General features: G+C 43.9%; 1 protein-coding gene across 3 annotated transcripts; it reads left to right on the top strand.

The window, feature by feature from the left end:
• Positions 1-2,879: 2,879 nt before the first annotated feature.
• On the top strand, positions 2,880-10,110 carry CBLN2 (cerebellin 2 precursor). Of its 3 annotated transcripts, none has more exons than XM_084887158.1 (4): positions 2,880-2,975; positions 4,652-5,170; positions 8,098-8,217; positions 8,464-10,110. In XM_084887158.1, exons 2-4 carry the CDS (start codon positions 4,814-4,816, stop codon positions 8,659-8,661), a joined length of 675 nt encoding a protein of 224 aa, XP_084743284.1. In that variant the 5' UTR covers positions 2,880-2,975; positions 4,652-4,813; the 3' UTR covers positions 8,662-10,110. The 3 variants fall into 3 exon arrangements, with proteins under 3 accessions (XP_084743284.1, XP_084743283.1, XP_084743285.1); XM_084887157.1 differs by lacking the exon at positions 2,880-2,975 and adding an exon at positions 3,245-3,584; XM_084887159.1 differs by lacking the exon at positions 2,880-2,975 and adding an exon at positions 3,751-4,079.
• The last annotated feature ends 7,132 nt before the right edge of the window (positions 10,111-17,242 follow it).

Below are 17,242 nucleotides of genomic sequence, written 5' to 3'. Positions count from 1 at the left end.
ATAAAATATGTAGCAGATCATATTTATCATATACCTGGAATAAAACAATAAATATGCTATATTAGTTTAAAGCATCAAGAATAGGCTGCAATGCACTCTGAAGATGCATTTCACTGGTGTGTTTTATCCCAGGGAAATATATTTACGTTCTATTAGAGAGCAATACAAATGAAAGGAAGGGAACTTGAATTATCTCAGCCTCCTTTTCCCAATTAAAAAAAAAAAGTACTTTCCTCTTAAATGCTATGCAACCATCTGTCAGCAGCAGGGTGATGGTGGGTGTTAAACTGTGTGTTACATACTAGATAATGTCCAACATGTAATGGATCCTCAATAAATGGGGATGTACCTACACTTAATAGTATCGACTACTACTGTTCTACTAATAGTAATGATTACTAATAAGATGGAAATGGGACAGAAAAAGTAATACCTGTAATAATTAGAAAACATTTTCACTTTTAAATCTAGTGACATTCTAAAATATTTTCTAAGCATGTTTATGGACTTAAATCTATCACGACTTAAATGTCTCCTTACAGATAGAACAGTCAATTCATCAGTAGATAAATAATGTTCCATCTCCTTCAACCTGCTTGTTTTCACAATTATCAAGTTCCTTCCAAAAATAGCCTCAAGCCTACATTTAAACCAAACCTGTTTTCCCATTATATAAGAATGCTTATGGCTCTAATTCTGTGATTGAGTTTGCCATATAGATGAACAGTTTATTTATGGAATTTAAACATGTTTGTTGCCAGCCGGAAAAGTTCTGCTTTTATTACCCCAAAGGTGATGATAATAATCTGGTTCATGTGTGTTTGCATTCGTATTGGTCAGAAAAAATGCTTATAAAGCAACCTTTAAGGCAGTGGCTTAACAGAGCTGTTATTTAAAGATGTATGATGTGTGAGAGGCATTGCTACTTCATTAGCATCCCCAGATTGGTCTGATTTTCAGTTTGTGCCTCACATTTCCTCCAGAGACCTGGGGTCCTTTGTTACATTCAAATCAGAACTCTCTGTGATGGCATGCTAGTGCTGTGCTTCTTATGGCAATAAGAGGTTATAAAATCGATGCAATATTGGACTAATGTAACTGTCTGAAAATAGGAATTAACAATTTCCATTGTGTAGTTAACCTCACAAAAATGGTAGCAAAATATAATGGCCTTGGAGAAGTTTCCTGGCAAAATTCAGTGCATCTGACCACGTTATAAAAAATGTTGAAGCAGCTGAAACCGGTTTGGCTCAGTGGATAGAGTGACGGCCTGCGGACTGAAAGGTCCCAGGTTCGATTCCGGTCTAGGGCATGTACATTGGTTGCGGGCACATCCCCGGCCGGGTGTGTGCAGGAGGCAGCTGGTCGATGTTTCTCTCTCATGGACATTCTAGCTCTCTATCCCTCTCCCTTCCTCTCTGTGAAAAATCAATAAAATGTATTTTAAAAAATGTTGAAGCAAAACACTTAATTTTCAGCAAATATCTTAGGAGGATAATAGATTTGGGGGCTATTTTACATTTTGTGCTACTTTGCATGTGAAGTAGAAAACATTTGGCTGGACAGTTCTTTTCGTCGGATTGTTATAACCCTCCAGTATCATGATCTCAGGTTACACAATGGGCTTGTTTCCACTTTCCCCTGTCTTCTTCCACATCCATTTAGGTTGAACTGATTTGGAGTTCTTCTGTGCGGGAGGAGGGGGAGGGGTTTCTAATGGGGAGAAGAGTCATGTGAGAGTCCCTGGGGAATGAAGCTTGAAAACACCCAGGTTATAGGGTGGAACCAGAATTTATGGCTGAAATCTCCATAAGAAAGAGGGTTAGGTGCTAAGTGGGGAGGGGGGTGGGAAGGATAAGAAATACTTTCCTTCTATTCTTAGGTATAGCATTGGCCAATTTATTTTGATCAGCCTATCAGCAAAGGGATACCGGTCAAACCAAAGGATTAAGCATTTTTTAATGATGTTTTTAAAAGTGAGTGCACATTTACATACTGTCTTTGTTTACAGGAGGCTATTGTTTACAGGAGGCTTGGAACAGGCAGCCCAGGGTTCAGCGGATAATGATGCTGTGAGAACCTGACTGCAGCATGTATCGTTTTGGCAGAGATGTTTGTGAAAGCAAAGATCAGGGGCAAGGGTGCAAAGAAAGATAATTTATTTTTGTATTTTGGCATAGGCCAGTAGTGCTTTTGAGGGTTAAAGAGGACTCAGCAAACCCCATCCTCATCCCTAGGGTCTCCCCCCCGCCCCCCCCTCCCCGCCCTCCCCGCCCTCCTCCCCCTGAGCCTCCGGAGCCCAAGGCAAGGAGACCCCAGCGCCCGTAGGTGGCGCCCCACGTCCGTGCTTGCGCCCTCGCCGCGCTCTGGGCGCAGCTTGGAAACCCCGCTCGTCTCCCCAAGTCCTCAGAGCGCAGAGCAGGCATTTTAACAAATAAGCGCGAGTGCCTAGCGCTCAGGGAGCCCCGAGGATCAGAGGAGCAGCACCGAAACCCCGGCGGAGGCGCCTCCATTAATCCCCGCCAAATCCTGACATTTCCCAAACTGGAGACTCAGAACCACAGCCTTCAAACCATTCAAATCCCAAGCCTTTTTCTTTTCTTTTCTTTTCTTTTCTTTTCTTTTCTTTTCTTTTCTTTTCTTTTCTTTTCTTTTCTTTTCTTTTCTTTCCTTTCCTTTCCTTTCCTTTCCTTTCCTTTCCTTTTCTTCTTTTCTCTCTCTCTCTTCTCTCTCCCCTCTCTCTCTCTTTCTTCTCTCCTCTCTCTTCTCTCTCTCTCTCTCTCTCTCTCTCTCTCTCTCTCTCTCTCTCTCTCTCTCTCTCTCTCTCTCTCTCTCTCTCTCTCTCTCTCTCTCTCTCTCTCTCTCACTGCTTCCTTCCCCCTCAATCCCGTTTTCAATTATGAAAGTGGTCACGCTCCTCAGGATTAAGATTTGGAGGGAATTTGGAAAAGAAAAGAAAGAATCAAAGATCAGAGGTGCGACCGGTGCTTTTGACGGTGCCTAATTTTTGAAAGCGGCGTCGGGGAGGATTTCCCCCTGGTGTTAGGGTGAGAGCCGAACCTGGGTGGTGTAGGGTGCGGCGGGGTGCGGGAGCGAGTGCTGAGCCCGGAGAGGGAGGGCGCCTTGAGTGCTGGGAGACCCCGGGACGTTGGGGGGAGCCGTCTGGAGAGGGGAAAGGCTGGGGCTGTGGGCTGGGGTGGGAGGGAGAGCCGCGAGCCGCGCCGCGGGCGCAGGAGCCGTGCAGACGCGGTGCAGAGCCGGTGCGGAACGCACGCCTGCCGGGTGCGGAGCGGTGCGGAGCGCGGAGCGCACCAGTACGAAGCGAGGGCGTAGGAGGCGCAGGGCGCGGAGCGGGCTGCGGTCCGGTTTGGGGCGCGGGGCGAGCGGCTCCGGGCCGAGCACCGGTGGGTGCAGCGCGCGGGGAGCAGGCGCGGCCGGCGAGGCGGAGGGGCAGGGCGGGGCGGAGCTGCATTGGCCAGGCGCGGGGAGCGGATTGCGCCCGGCGGCTCCTCCCGCCAGCTGCGCTCATCCTCCTTAAGGAGAACTTGGCTGACGGCGGGGCTCGCTCGTCATGGATGTTCCAGGTAACCAGCCCAGCCCTGCGCCCAGCGATCCTTGCATTCATGCGTGTGTTTTAACGGGGACCATCGCGAGTCTGCGTCTGGGCATCGGGAGAAGCGACCGGGAATAAGGACAGAATTTTGTCTGGGGCTGAGGACAGAGGCTACTCATTGGAGAAATAACTTCTCTCTTCTGAGACTGTTGGAGGAGTTGTTTAGAGGCCGTGGGCGGGCAGGGGAGAGGCTCCCGGCTTTTTTGTTTCTGGGCTGGGTGTGGGAATGACCTGTCTGGTGTAGGGGGAGCTGAGGGGGCCGGAGGAGAAAGTGGTTAAGTTAGCAGAGAGTCTTGGGGCCGCTCCCCCCAGCTCAGCAGACGGAAGCCCGGAAGCCCGGAGTCTGGGAACAAAAGCTGCACCATCAGGCCAGCTCAGGGCTCAGGTCGCCGGGATCCTCGCTTGTGCCAGAGGGATCGAGGGATTCTCGAAAGCGCTCGCTGCTGGCCAAGGGGACGTGGTGGACGTGGGTGTTTGCTTTTAGAGTCTCTCTCTTTCTTTCTTTTTCTCTAATTCATCCTAAGGATCCTGGAGATGTGGTCTTTGCATGGACTGCTTTAAAAAAAAAATGTCCAGGATGGGAACATACAGGATGAAAGGGAAAGCAGAGAAAGGGAGAGAGGATTTGTAGCGTGTTGAAGAAAATGCCGCTGACATGAAGGCGATGCAGCATGAGTGGATTTTCCTTTGCTGCGTCCTGAGCTCCCTCCCCTCTGCCTTAGGCTAGAAGGGGGTGTGGAGTGGCGTTGACAGAGTCCCCAAGGGTCCCGGATCCTGTCTCAGTGCCGCCGAGGCCGTGCAGAATCGCGGGCCCCTGACCTGCCTGCACCTCTGGCGGGCGCCACCCCGAGCCTTTGGGGATGCCCTGCCCGGGGCGCCGCCGCGCGTTTCTCGGGACCTGTTGTGCCAATCTGGGGGGGGGGGGGGAGGTGTGCTGTGCGCGGGAACAAGAGGGTAGCCTCAGGCACCTGCTCCCCGGGCCCCCTCCCGAACTGCTTCAGCTCCCAGTCTAAGGGATTGGGTTCTTTGCCCTGACAGGTCCGCTGGCGCTTTTCTTGTGAGGACGATCCTGGCCTTCGCCATCAGAGCAGGGGACCCAGGCCAGAGGAGGCTGTCCCCGGCCCCGCAAGTTGCTCGGCCGCCCGCGCTCCTCCCGCCGCCTCCGCCGCTGTCCCGAGCGCGCCGCCCCCCCAAGCCCGGATGCTGGCGCCTGGCCGGGGCCCCCGCGGGCCGCCGCTGACCATGCCCGGGCTCCGGGGGGCGCTGCGCCAGCCGACCGGCTGCGGCTCCTGCCTCGGGGCGGCGCTGGCCCTGCTGCTGCTGCTGCTGCCCGCCGGCTGCCCGGTTGGGGCGCAGAACGACACGGAGCCCATCGTGCTGGAGGGCAAGTGCCTGGTGGTGTGCGACTCCAGCCCGTCGGCTGACGGGGCTGTCACCTCCTCGCTCGGCATCTCCGTGCGATCCGGCAGCGCCAAAGTGGCCTTCTCCGCCACCCGGAGCACCAACCACGAGCCGTCGGAGATGAGCAACCGCACCATGACCATTTACTTCGACCAGGTCAGCGGGCCGGTGTGCGCAGGGTGCCTCTTGCAGGGAGAACAGGAGGGGAGACTGGGCGCTGGGGCTGGGGCTGGGGCTGGGGCTTCCCGCATCCCGGACCTGCAGTTCCAGGATCTTCCCTCCTCTGCCCTGTCCTGTCCTGTGCCCCTTCCTTCTCTCTCCTGTTTCTAGTGTGCTCTCCTTGGCATTCCCTCCTTATCACGTTATAGCTTCCTTGTAACTGTCAGCTCAGGTGGCGCTTTGGTGACTGAGAACCCCATAAAGCTAAGAGATCAGAAAGATATTTCCCAAAAGGGAACTGCATGGTTTAAATTTTTGCTGTCATTTGTGGTAGATGGGCCTTGGTCACCCAGGAGGCCAACACCGAGACAGCCTTTTAAACTCTCCATGCTCAAGGAGGGGTCCTCAGCCGCTCAGATAAGAGGTACCTGCTGCTTATTTTGGAAAGAACTGGGAAGAGGACATTTATCTTCAAGAAAAATAAGTGTGCAAGAGTGTGAGGGAAATAGCAGGGTGGTTATATAAATACAAGACGAAATCGCTTCTTATATAACTGCAATGTATAGTGAAAACAATATACAAGACAATCTACATTCACAATATATTCACAATATCAATATGTAGGTGGTTATGGGAATAATTTTTTTTAAAAAAAGGATCCATGATTTCTGTTGTCCTAATCCATTTAACTTCCCACTGGAGTGAAAGCCAAAAGGTTATGAATAGGATCTTACCTTGGCAACCCCCTCTCTGGTGTGGCTGCTCAGGATTAGAGGTCATGACCTTCCTCTTGGATCCCTCCCCATTTGGTTCTGTTGTTTTTCAGATGCAAATTGAAACGTAATAGTGCTTTCCAAACTCTAAAGCATCAGTCCATTCTTTTGGACCCTGTGCCTTCCACAAATGGAGCCCTCTTCAGCTGTCCACACTGAGACCTCCCTCTGCATAAATCCACTCTCACTCCTGCGTATCCACAAACCTGCACACACACTCTTGCCTCATTGTAGGCCAGTGTGTTCATTTGTTTTCCTTGTTGTTAGGGAATATGTATATTCATGAAGTTTTGTGGGATTTGAAGGTGGTGGTGGGAGGTAGTCTGTCTTTATTTTTATTTATGAGACATAATGATATTTACTTTATGTTCAAAGAAAGGAGGATAGGTAACTATTTCCTGAATTAATAAGCTCTCCGTTATGTGTCACTATAATTTACTTCCCATGTCCTACAAATAGTTTTTAAGTCCATTGTTTCATGTGGGCGTCAAGAAAACGGTGATGATGGTCAGCATAAGTAGTAGCAGGGTTCTCGTTTTACGGATGAGGAACGTGTGGCGGGGCAGGCTGAATGGTGTGTCCCTGGTTCCTAGTTAGGGAGAAACAGTCTGCTTTTCTGAGCTGGAACAATCCTCTACAGCAGGGCTCTGAAACTGCCAGTTTCCTGAATTTCAAATTGAGGCAAAGAGTTGGAAGAAGCAGCTCCAAGGGCCTGAGTGGAGAATGCTTTATTCTTCGTGAAAACATCATACTACCCACTGAAAGCATAGCCTTGGGGAGGCACAGAACAGTCGGGCACACCATCCCTAAGCATAGAGGCCAGGTGTCTATGTGAGCCCCACAGACTAGGGGGCGGAGATGGTGCCCCCAGCTCTGGTGCGGGCTGCCTTCCGAACCATTCCGGCAGTTGTGGTTGAGCAGCAGTTGACATGGCTCTGGGAATTGCTTGTTATTCATCTATAATGAGCGCCTAAGAAATCACCGCAAAACATATTTGGTTGACATTTATTTTCTGAACAGATGACAGGCTCTTTCATCCAGGGCTGTGTTGTTGTTGCTGGATGTTTGTCTTAGAAGCTGAGAACACCAGGCAAGCCATTCTAGTATCTTAATTGAATTGTGCACTTGTGTGTGAGTAGGAGTGGGGACGGGATCCAGTCAGAGTGGCCAAATTCTGTCTTCAGCTTGTAAAAACGATTTAGGGGCTCTATACTCTTCAGGTTCTACTTATGATGTCATGCTCCCATCCGCTCTGATTTGAGGAAACCTACTTGCAGGGCCAAGTGAGCTCATATCCCATGGCTAGATTAGTCATTATTTTTGCACCTGATGGAATTCCCAGGGTTGAGCCAAGGGTGTGCAAGCTACTGTGTGGACGCTCCTGCTATTTATTCAAGCACAATGCATGACGTCATACATAGTTCATCCAAGGAAGCAAACATCTCTCAGAGGAAAGGGAGGAAAGCAGGCACCACAGGTGTTTATGGACTGAGATTTTGCACTCAGCAGCCATTATTGAGCACCTACTGTGTGCTGCCAGGGCATGTGCCCGGGCTGCAGGAACACAGCGACCAGGACCTGACACAGTCCATTCTGCCCTGGAGCACATACAGGGAAGCTGCATCGGAGGGAACTGATCTCACTTAATTGGCTTCTTGCCCCTTAGCCTATCCTCCACCCACTCAGTGTGGCCCACTCATTTTTTGTTTTTATTTTTTAATTTTATTTTATTGTTTAAAGTATTACATATAGAAGTACATATATTTCCTCCCATTACTTTTTTGTCAAAGCTCCATGCTGAAGTCCCCATCGTTCCACAAGCCTCAGAACAGACTCAACATCCGGCTGTTTACTGACCTCATTGTCTTCCTTCCTTTCTCTCTGTCCTGCCCCCAATGCATAAAATTAGCACCTACTTTTTTTCAACTCATAAATGAACATAGTTTAAAACATCTTTATGAATCACTATCCCTTGGAATGCCTTTGAAATCACTTCCCACTGTGGGGGATTTTAACTCCAGCAGTGCGTCCCCCGTGGGTGGGCAGCCTGGGCAGCCCTTGGTGGGCCTGGGTCACTGCTGAGCCTGTCTGGTCACCCTATGTGCCAAGGCGGGGCCTGCTATGTCTCTGTGTGTCCCTCTTCTTTTTCAGGTGTTAGTGAACATTGGCAACCATTTCGATCTTGCCTCCAGTATATTTGTAGCTCCGAGAAAAGGGATTTATAGCTTCAGCTTCCACGTGGTCAAAGTGTACAACAGACAGACCATCCAGGTGGGTAGCTTCGGAAACGGGACCCTTTCAACTTAGGGTTACTCATTCGCCACTACTGCAGACCCTATCAGCCCCTCTGTGAGGCAGCGGGAGGGGCTGGGAGCCGGCTGAGTCCTCTGGGTCAGGCCCCTGGGGAAGTAGGGCTCCCTGGATAGGGTGGGGGGACGTTTGGGGGGAAAGGAGAGGACAGGTGTGAGAACAGGTGGGCCCCGCGTGGCCTGCTGAGCTGTCCCCTCTGCATTGTAGGTCAGTTTAATGCAGAACGGCTATCCAGTGATCTCAGCATTCGCAGGAGACCAGGATGTGACCAGAGAAGCAGCCAGCAACGGGGTCCTGCTGCTGATGGAGAGGGAGGACAAGGTGCATCTCAAACTGGAGCGGGGCAACCTCATGGGCGGCTGGAAGTACTCCACCTTCTCTGGCTTCTTGGTGTTTCCTCTATAAACGCCGAGCCTGGGCTGGCGGGGAAGTTGTCATCTGGACCCAGGAATCCGCCCTCCCTAAGCCCCTGAACTTGGCAGAACAGGACATCTTGTTTCCAAGCTCCGTCTGACTGTCACGATAAAAGAATGATTTCCTTCCAAATCTCCAGTATTTTCTCTGACTACTGTCTGTTCCTCGGGAACCTGGCCTCTAATTAGTTTTGAGCGATAAGGTCTTCAGGAGAAATGGCACTGCGGATCTGAGCAATTTGTACCTGTGATTGTAATGTCGATCTGGGATTTTGCTGTTGGGACCACTGCGTTTTCTTCTTTTGTATTGTTGTCCGGAGCGAGGAGAGCCCAGACCTCAGGATGGATTGCAGGGGCCGGCCGCACTCAAAGCAAGAGGCCTGCAGGTCACCGCCCACTGGCCAGCCCGTGAAATGTGTTCTCTGTGTGTCTGTTCAGCCTTAAGAAAAAGGGTGGCTTGGCTTTCATTCTGTGTGTTTCCCTGGGAGAATGGGAGGACTGGGAGGGGGGAGGGCATTGTGATCCTGTCGGAAGTGCTTTATCTGGAGATGCGAGTTTTGCACGATTGGACTGGACTTTTGTTCTGTACTCTGTGTGTGTGTGTGTGTGTGTGTGTGTGTGTGTGTGTGTGTGTTTCCTCAAAAAGCTTTACTTTTGCTTTCCACGCTCGGCTCTCCCTCTTCACTCCTTGCTTTTATTCTTCCTGCTGGGCTGAAGGAGAGAAATGTATGTTGAATTCCTGGATGAGACCCAACCAAACAAAAGGTACCTGCACATCAAAGTGAGAATGACACATGCACAATTCCTCAGATTCTTTTAAAGAGATCCTCTCGGATGCACCATGAGAATGAACAACCAGGATTTTTTTTTTTAACGCTCTGGAGTACTTTAAGAACCTGGCGTTCCTGGGTGGCCTGGATCATGTCAGATGAGAGCAGGCGCTGTGTGACCAAGGCTCCCGAGTATCTGGCTTCTCTGTGGAGGGACCTGGGCTTCGCAGAAGCATGTTTCACTTACTGGGATCCACTCTGCGTGCGCACACCTGGGGCCAGGTGCTTCAAAGGCAGCCGGAGCAGCCACTCTCCAAGGAGGCCCTCCTGATCTGCCCAGGAAAGAGGGGTGTGGACACGCCCCTGCCCGCTGTGTGCACTGGCAGGAAGCCAGGCTGGAGTGCCAGTGGTTGAAGCTATTTGGCAGAGGCACCCTAGGAGCGGTTTCTCAAACCCCTCCTGTTTTGGCACCTTGTATAACAATATTATTAAAATCCAGCTGAGCGTTGATGAGTACAGAATTCCGATGCCAAGGAGATGTCACTAATCCCAAAGCAGTCAAAGAAGAGACCTCAAACCGGATGTTAATTTGTCCTTTGTGTAACAATGTAACCAAAATATTGATGATAAAAAGTCATAATTTAAGATTCAGAATAAATGGGTTTGATGTCTGGCTTGCTCTTCTCCCTTCCCATTGTCTCCCAACTCCCAGACTGTGTGTAAGTATCAGCCAAGGGTCAGGGACTTGCCAAAGGTAAACCCATACCCTGCCTGTTTAAACACACACACACACACACACACACACACACACACACCTAGCAATGGGTCAGATGGAATTTACACATAAAATACATTTTAATTTAAGTACAGGATATCTTTCACACAGGAAAATGTTTGAAGAGATATATAAAAAAGACAGCATTCAAAATGTGTGCGGAGAGGCAATCTGCTTTTGTCACATGTAGTCATTTATGTGGTCCTCTTTTCAATCGGAGACCAGTGATTAAACTGACATTTGAAGAGAGAGTCAGTTATTTCTAAGGCATATGAGATATTGGGAAGGCATTAGTTTTCATTCATTTCCCAAAAAGAGATGCAGTGGGGACTATATGAATGAAAAACTATAGTTTGAGTAAGGGTCTGTTTCACTGGCCTTAGGTGAAGAGCATGATAGAATGCAGAATAAATTTAATTTGAATTAAAATGATGTTACATTTTGTGAGGATGGGGAAATATCAGGAAACATCAACCCAAAGGCACGTGGAATGTTTTGGCTCTGTGATCAGTGGAGATACTTCTGAGCAAAAACATTGTTTATGAATACTGATAACATAAACAGCAGGATGCTGGCCAATATATTTTCCTCGTGTTTTATTGCCCTTAGTTATCTAGACCTTTTTCTCTCATTGCCCTTAACCTTCTGTTCAATTTAAAAGAAACAGCAAACCTCATTAGAAGACAATACAGCACTCCAGAGAGTGAAAGACATATGAGTACTTGTTATTTTTATTGCTTACAAATATGGAATACATGCATTTCTTTGTATTCACAACTTTATTTCATACAGGCTGTCATTTGGTTATATTGTCTAATAAATAAGTTATTAAATTGACTGATCCAAAAATAAGTATATTTCAGGAGTTTATTTTGTTAGGTAAAATGCTTCATTCTGTTTATTACACTCTTTTTTTTTTTTTCTTTTTTTCTTTTCTTTTTGAGCCGATGCCAAAGACTACATTAGGAAGCAGTGGTGATACTGGTGTTTCTGCAGTTGTTATAACTCACTGTCACATCTGCCCGGGTCCAGTGATGAAGCTCCTGTGTATGGTCTACAAAAATATATAGGTCAGAGCAAACTTTGAAATTGATTTTCCTTTATTTAGAAAAAAGAGCAAGTGTGATATTTGCCGCCCAATTTGAGCAGTTCCATCTCTGAGCCTCAGTTTCCCCACCTTTCCCATGACCCCTATACCCCCTCCCAGCTCACCAGACTATTGTGAGGGCCACACTGCGACCTGAGGACTGTCAGGCACCTTGGGGACAGGCGGTGCCAATGGTGAGGAGGGTGTTTCTGGAATGTCAGACTTTTCAACATGCAGTTTATTTCAAATACCTGACAGGAGAGCATTTGTATGTGAATTTCCATTTTCTCAAAGAGTGTGGTAACACTGTGGTGTTATATTGAAGTATCATCTGATTTTTATGAATGGTAATAAGAACATATGCAAATCTATACATTTTTCACATGAACTCAGTTATGTTATTTGATTATCTTTTGTGGCTCAAGCCCACCTTTCTGTTCTAGTAGGTAATGCCAATATTTTATAAAAATAGACATCTGTAACATTTTTAGCACAAGTAAATAGTGAATTATCAATTTTTTTGCATTATGATAGTAAGTTGGTCTACTTGATAAAGGTTAACCTTACTAACTATAAATGTTTTTTGAAAAAATTAAAAAGTTTTAACTTAAATATATATTCTAATTTGAAACACATTCCTGATGATTCATCTCTCTAGGTCCTGAGAAACTGTGTTTATCATTGTAACTGCTGAGGGTTTTTTGTTTGTTTGTTTCTTGCATCCTAATATTTTTTATTTATATGTTCATGTATAATGAAATCATTTACATTTTAAAAATTGTGCTTATTATGACTGCTAAGAGCAAAGGTTATAAAATTGAATATTGGCCTGAAAACTCATGGAACCCTGTATAAATTACATATTTACTTGTTTGGAAAAAAAAGTTTAAGCTAAATCTAGTTATATCAAGCATCAGAAAACTTAAAAAGGTATACAAAACAAACTGAAAACTCTGCTGTATCCTTACATTTATTTGTAATATTTGTATTATTTCCTTGATACCTTATCAAGGGAACTGATTGATATCAAGTCACATACATAGCAACTATTCTATATACTTATATTGTTTGCCTGCAAACACCTGAACATATAGTTTTTATCATAGAGACATAAAATAAAATACAGAGATTGGTTCATTCTCCTGGACTCTAGAAATATGTGAGAGAAAAATTTGATAAATCACTGTATACAAACAAAACAAAAGCATGGGTTGCTCCAATACACCACCTATACCAAAGGAGCAGAGTGTCCCCTCGATTTGTGTCCCTCCAATTTTGCAATATTTTAAAGGAAATAAACATGACATAAGATAATGTAGCTGTGATAAATAGTGTTTACATTTTCTACAGCATGGGAAGTATATAATAATCTAATGCATAGATGCACATGAATAAAATGCTCTGCTACATTATATTGAAGACAGTGCCAACAAACGATGGAATTCACAGAGGTAGATTACACTGAATCATTCAATAGGTTTTACTGAACCATCTGTAAAAACAAGTACAAAATGTAAAATTACATTAATCATAGAACTACAACTACTCTTTGCCCTTTGCCTTGCTTATGTAGCTGTTTGTTATTGGGATTCACACTTTGCTACTAAAATGGGATATTGCAAACATATTTTAAATTTTAAGATCAAAGCCTATAAATTCTCACAAGACTCTTAAAATTGATTTTCTTGGCATTTAAGGAGCAAGCACAGCAAATACAAGGAAATAAGTTAAAATACTATTTCCATTTTGGAAACTTGGTTTTATCATTTAACAGTTTTAGAGCTTAAACATTTTTTTTAAATGACGCTGAAGAATGTAACTGATGATGGCCACATTCATTAAACGAGTCTTTTTACATATTTTCCCAGCCTTTTAAAACATTTTTGCAGATATATTTCACCAAAATACTATATTTCCTGTTTGTGCAGGTAGAGGACTACAATTTCCCCATATTTAGATGTTTTAAATGTCAATGTGACATATCTATTCGTGATGTACTTGTTCAGATCCAATCCTCACCCATCCCTTCAAAATAAACAAATAATCCACCCAAAAACATCCTGTCAAAATCATTTAAGATAGATTCAATGAATATACACTTTTTAATAAATGGCATGTGTGTGAGTCTGTTTAATAACATTATACCAAAACCCGAATTCTAAGTAAATGAGCTTTCCTTCCATTCCCAAACCCAATAGGGTTACTTGAAATTTAAGGGCAGAAGCCAGGTGACTTTACCTCCCATGGATAACAGGAGCTCTGCTTTATTTTCCTAAGCGGATTTAGCTGTGGATTTCCATCACCAGAATCACTTTAGGGTCTGTGGCCTCATAAATCATCATCTTCATCAGCTGGCCCACATTCACACACTGTGTGTAAATGAGCTCCTTGACAACTTAATTTGAAAAAGAAATCTTGATTCCCTCTTAGAATGCCTGTGGCAGGACTCCCTGGGGTTAGAATGCTGCTTTGCAGGGGGACTACCTCAACAGAAGGAGGCTATTGATGAAGGAGCCAACCTTGCAACGTGAGGGGCAGCACCTTGACTTGTATTATTTTGTTCCCTTCCATTCTCTGGGAATGTTGGTGTCTCCCGAATTCATTGCAGGTGGCGAGAAACATTGTTGGAAAAGGTTGGCAGTCCATTGGCATGTGGAACTCCTGAGAATTTTGCTTAAGTCTGTTTGCTCTAACGTGGTTCATTTTACAGTACATCCCTTATATCAGTCTCTTATGCTTTCAAGCTCCTATAGGCTATAGAGAATCATTGGCTTTGTCCTATAAATGGACATTTATTGTTATTCCGGGTGTATTGTTGTTATGGAACTGACTTAACAATATACCTAAAATATAACTAAATTAACTGGAAATTTTTGGCAAATTCTTCTTTATATTAAACCCCTCATTTGCAATATTTTACATGGGTCTTAAAGATTCCTACTAGCTTTAAAATCAATATTAATATTTATATTTGCATTGGTAACAATTTTTTTCCAATCATGTAACTTTCAGGTCAATATATATATATATATATATATATATATATATATATATATATATATAGTTTCAGAGACCAGTCTATTGCTGACAAAAAAATGTAGGATCTCAAAATATGACCCTGTCTTTTTTTCAAATTACCAAGTACCATGTCTGGATGTCATAGCACAAGTTTTGCTCTGAAATTGTAAACTGTCAGTGGAAAGAGAAAATTATATTACTTATAAATAATTTATTCCTTAGTGATCAGGTTAGATATTTTCTTTTCATTCCATCACTGGAAACTACCTCTTATGCACTAGGGAGGCGATGGATTCAGGTACCATTGATTAGGTGCATTAACTCATTGCTCCTAACTTCTTACTCTCTTACTCAATTATTTGGTCTCTGTTTTATATTTTTATATGTTTTATTGATTTTAGAGAGAAAAAGGAAGGGAGATGGAGGGGAAAAGATGAGAGAGAGAGAGAGAGAGAGAGAGAGAGAGAGAGAGAGAGAGAGAGAGAGAGAGACCTATAGGCTGTCTCCTGTACACTCCCTACTGGGATCAAGCCTTCTACACCAATATGTGCCCTGACCGCAATGAAACCTGTGACCTCTGGGTGCCTGGGAAGGCACTCAACCAAATGAGCCACACCTGGCAGGACCATGCTTTATATTTTATTTCTTGTATTTAGTCTTAGGAATCTATCTCACCAGAAGGTAGAAATTACATCTGGTCTTCCTTACAGACAGAGACTGAGAACTGTTGAGAATAATTAAGCCATCTGGTGCTATAAATCCAACAGAAACTTATGATCAGTGGATCTCAGCCTAATCTGCTCCTCATCCATTGCATCTGAATTACCTTGGCACAAAAGAATGACAGGGTGCTGGATTTTTTTTTATTTTTTATTGCCACATCTCCCAATCCTTAGCAGGCAAACAACATGCACGCATCAGACTGTGATAATTAGGGAAGACTTATTCTCCCCTAAGGCCTATTACTTTTGATATTTAATTTTCCCTTTTTTTAATGTCTCAAAATGTGCTTCACCAAACAGCGAATGGCAGGCGATTTTACTTAGGATTCTTACCAATTCCTGAGTAGGTTGATAGAAGAAATTATTTATTAAAATAAGATTTCCTTTTTATCTTAATGGAGAATCTAAATGAATCTTAATTTATGCTGTGATATTTTCTTACAGAATTGCAGAAACATTTGTTTCAGAAAAAAACAACTCCCCAATAGATGGTGCTGCTGCTGTGATTTAAGCCACAGAGTAATTAGTATGCATAAAAGCTCTGGAGAGAGGCCTCTGGGAATTCCCTCACTTCAAGTTATAGAAATTAAAAAACGGGGCTTTATTTTTTGGGAAATGCAAATTGACATAATTGTCTAATTTGAAAACTTGGGAAAGATTTCTTGATACGTTGAAGTCAAGAAATTAGTTCTCTTCTCCATTGTATCTCAAATGTCTTTCAAACACAACCACCAACAAAATTGAGTGTTAACAAAGGATGGGCTGAAAGTCCTTCCAAGTTTCATCCCCCATAATGCTTAGTAGAAGCTGTAATAAGACAATTCCATTATAATGAAAAATGGAGTCCTTTCTTCCTAATTATGGAGAAAAAAAATTGCAGATGCTGAATCCTATTGGCAGAATGCTATGAATGAAACTCTTAATATATCAACCTTTACATGTGCCAGGCAATGTTGAATGCTTTAAAATTATCTTTCCATTTAATCATTACAATCACACTGCAAAGTTGACACTATAATTATGACCATTTGACGGATGGTGAGAATATGGTTTAAAACAATTAATTGGCATGGTCCAGATCTCATAGTATATGGAGCCCAGAGATAGAATTCCAATCTTGGACTTTCTAACTTCAGAACCTATTCTCCAAACTATGGCTTTAAACTGCATCTCAGAATGAGTGCTGAAGTGTGAAAACCATTTTTCTTAAGTAAGAAATCTATATATACTATGATTAGTCATAGGTGTTTGCATAATAGTTATTGCCATTTAATGTATTGTTTTTAAAAATGGGCAATTTAGCTTTGCATTCTACAAACATTTAAAAAAAAACACTGCTTTACTGTAATCACAAGAGAAATGTGCCAACTGCTGTTGTAAATTTACTGACCCTTTGATACCACAAACACCAATGTTTGGGCTGTTCCTAATGTGTAGTTCTCATTCCCATGCAGAAAATTATAAGGGGAACATTTTTCTTTATTTCTCTTGCCAAATCTCTTTGCAAAGACGGATTCAAAATACTCAAACATATAAATATGAATAGTGCATTTTCCCCAACAATAATGTATATTTTATAAAGGACACAGGCCACTGTCTCTTTAGAATTCTAGAGTGAAACCCAAGAAGTCAAGTGCCAGAAAGGAATAAGCAAAATAAATGATTGTTGAATTGAAGGCATTGCCTTAATGTTTATAAAGCTTTAAGCTTACCCTTTGTCTAGAAAACTCTCTTCCAACCTGGAGTCAGAAAGAACTTTTGCATTGAAAGCATAATTAGGAAGATTTAAATTAATTAAAATTAAAGAGAAATTTTAGAGATAGTATGTGTCCTTTGGTTGGATTAAAGGTTTTGAATATATTCTAATCAGAGGAAAATATTTTTTTGAAGTTAGATAATAAAAAGGCAAACTAAAGATATTTCCAAATGTGTTTTTTTAGTCTGATAATAATTTTCTAATTTTTTGTTACCTCTCTTTTTTATTTATTTTTATTTTTAAAAATATATTTTATTTATTTTCTTCAGAAAAGAAGAGTGGGATAGTTAGAAACACCGATCAGCTGCCTCCTGCATATCCCCCACTGGAGATGTGCTCACAACCAAGGTACATGCCCTTGACCAGAATCGAATCTGGGACCTTTCAGACCGCAAGTGGACGCTCTATCCACTGATATCCACTGAGCCAAATCAGTTTCGGCTAC

The sequence above is a fragment of the Pipistrellus hanaki genome (assembly GCF_964339955.1).
Source record: "Pipistrellus hanaki genome assembly, chromosome: 6".
In the NCBI taxonomy this organism is placed as follows: domain Eukaryota; kingdom Metazoa; phylum Chordata; class Mammalia; order Chiroptera; family Vespertilionidae; genus Pipistrellus; species Pipistrellus hanaki.
This window is presented reverse-complemented; position numbering and strand designations above follow the sequence as displayed.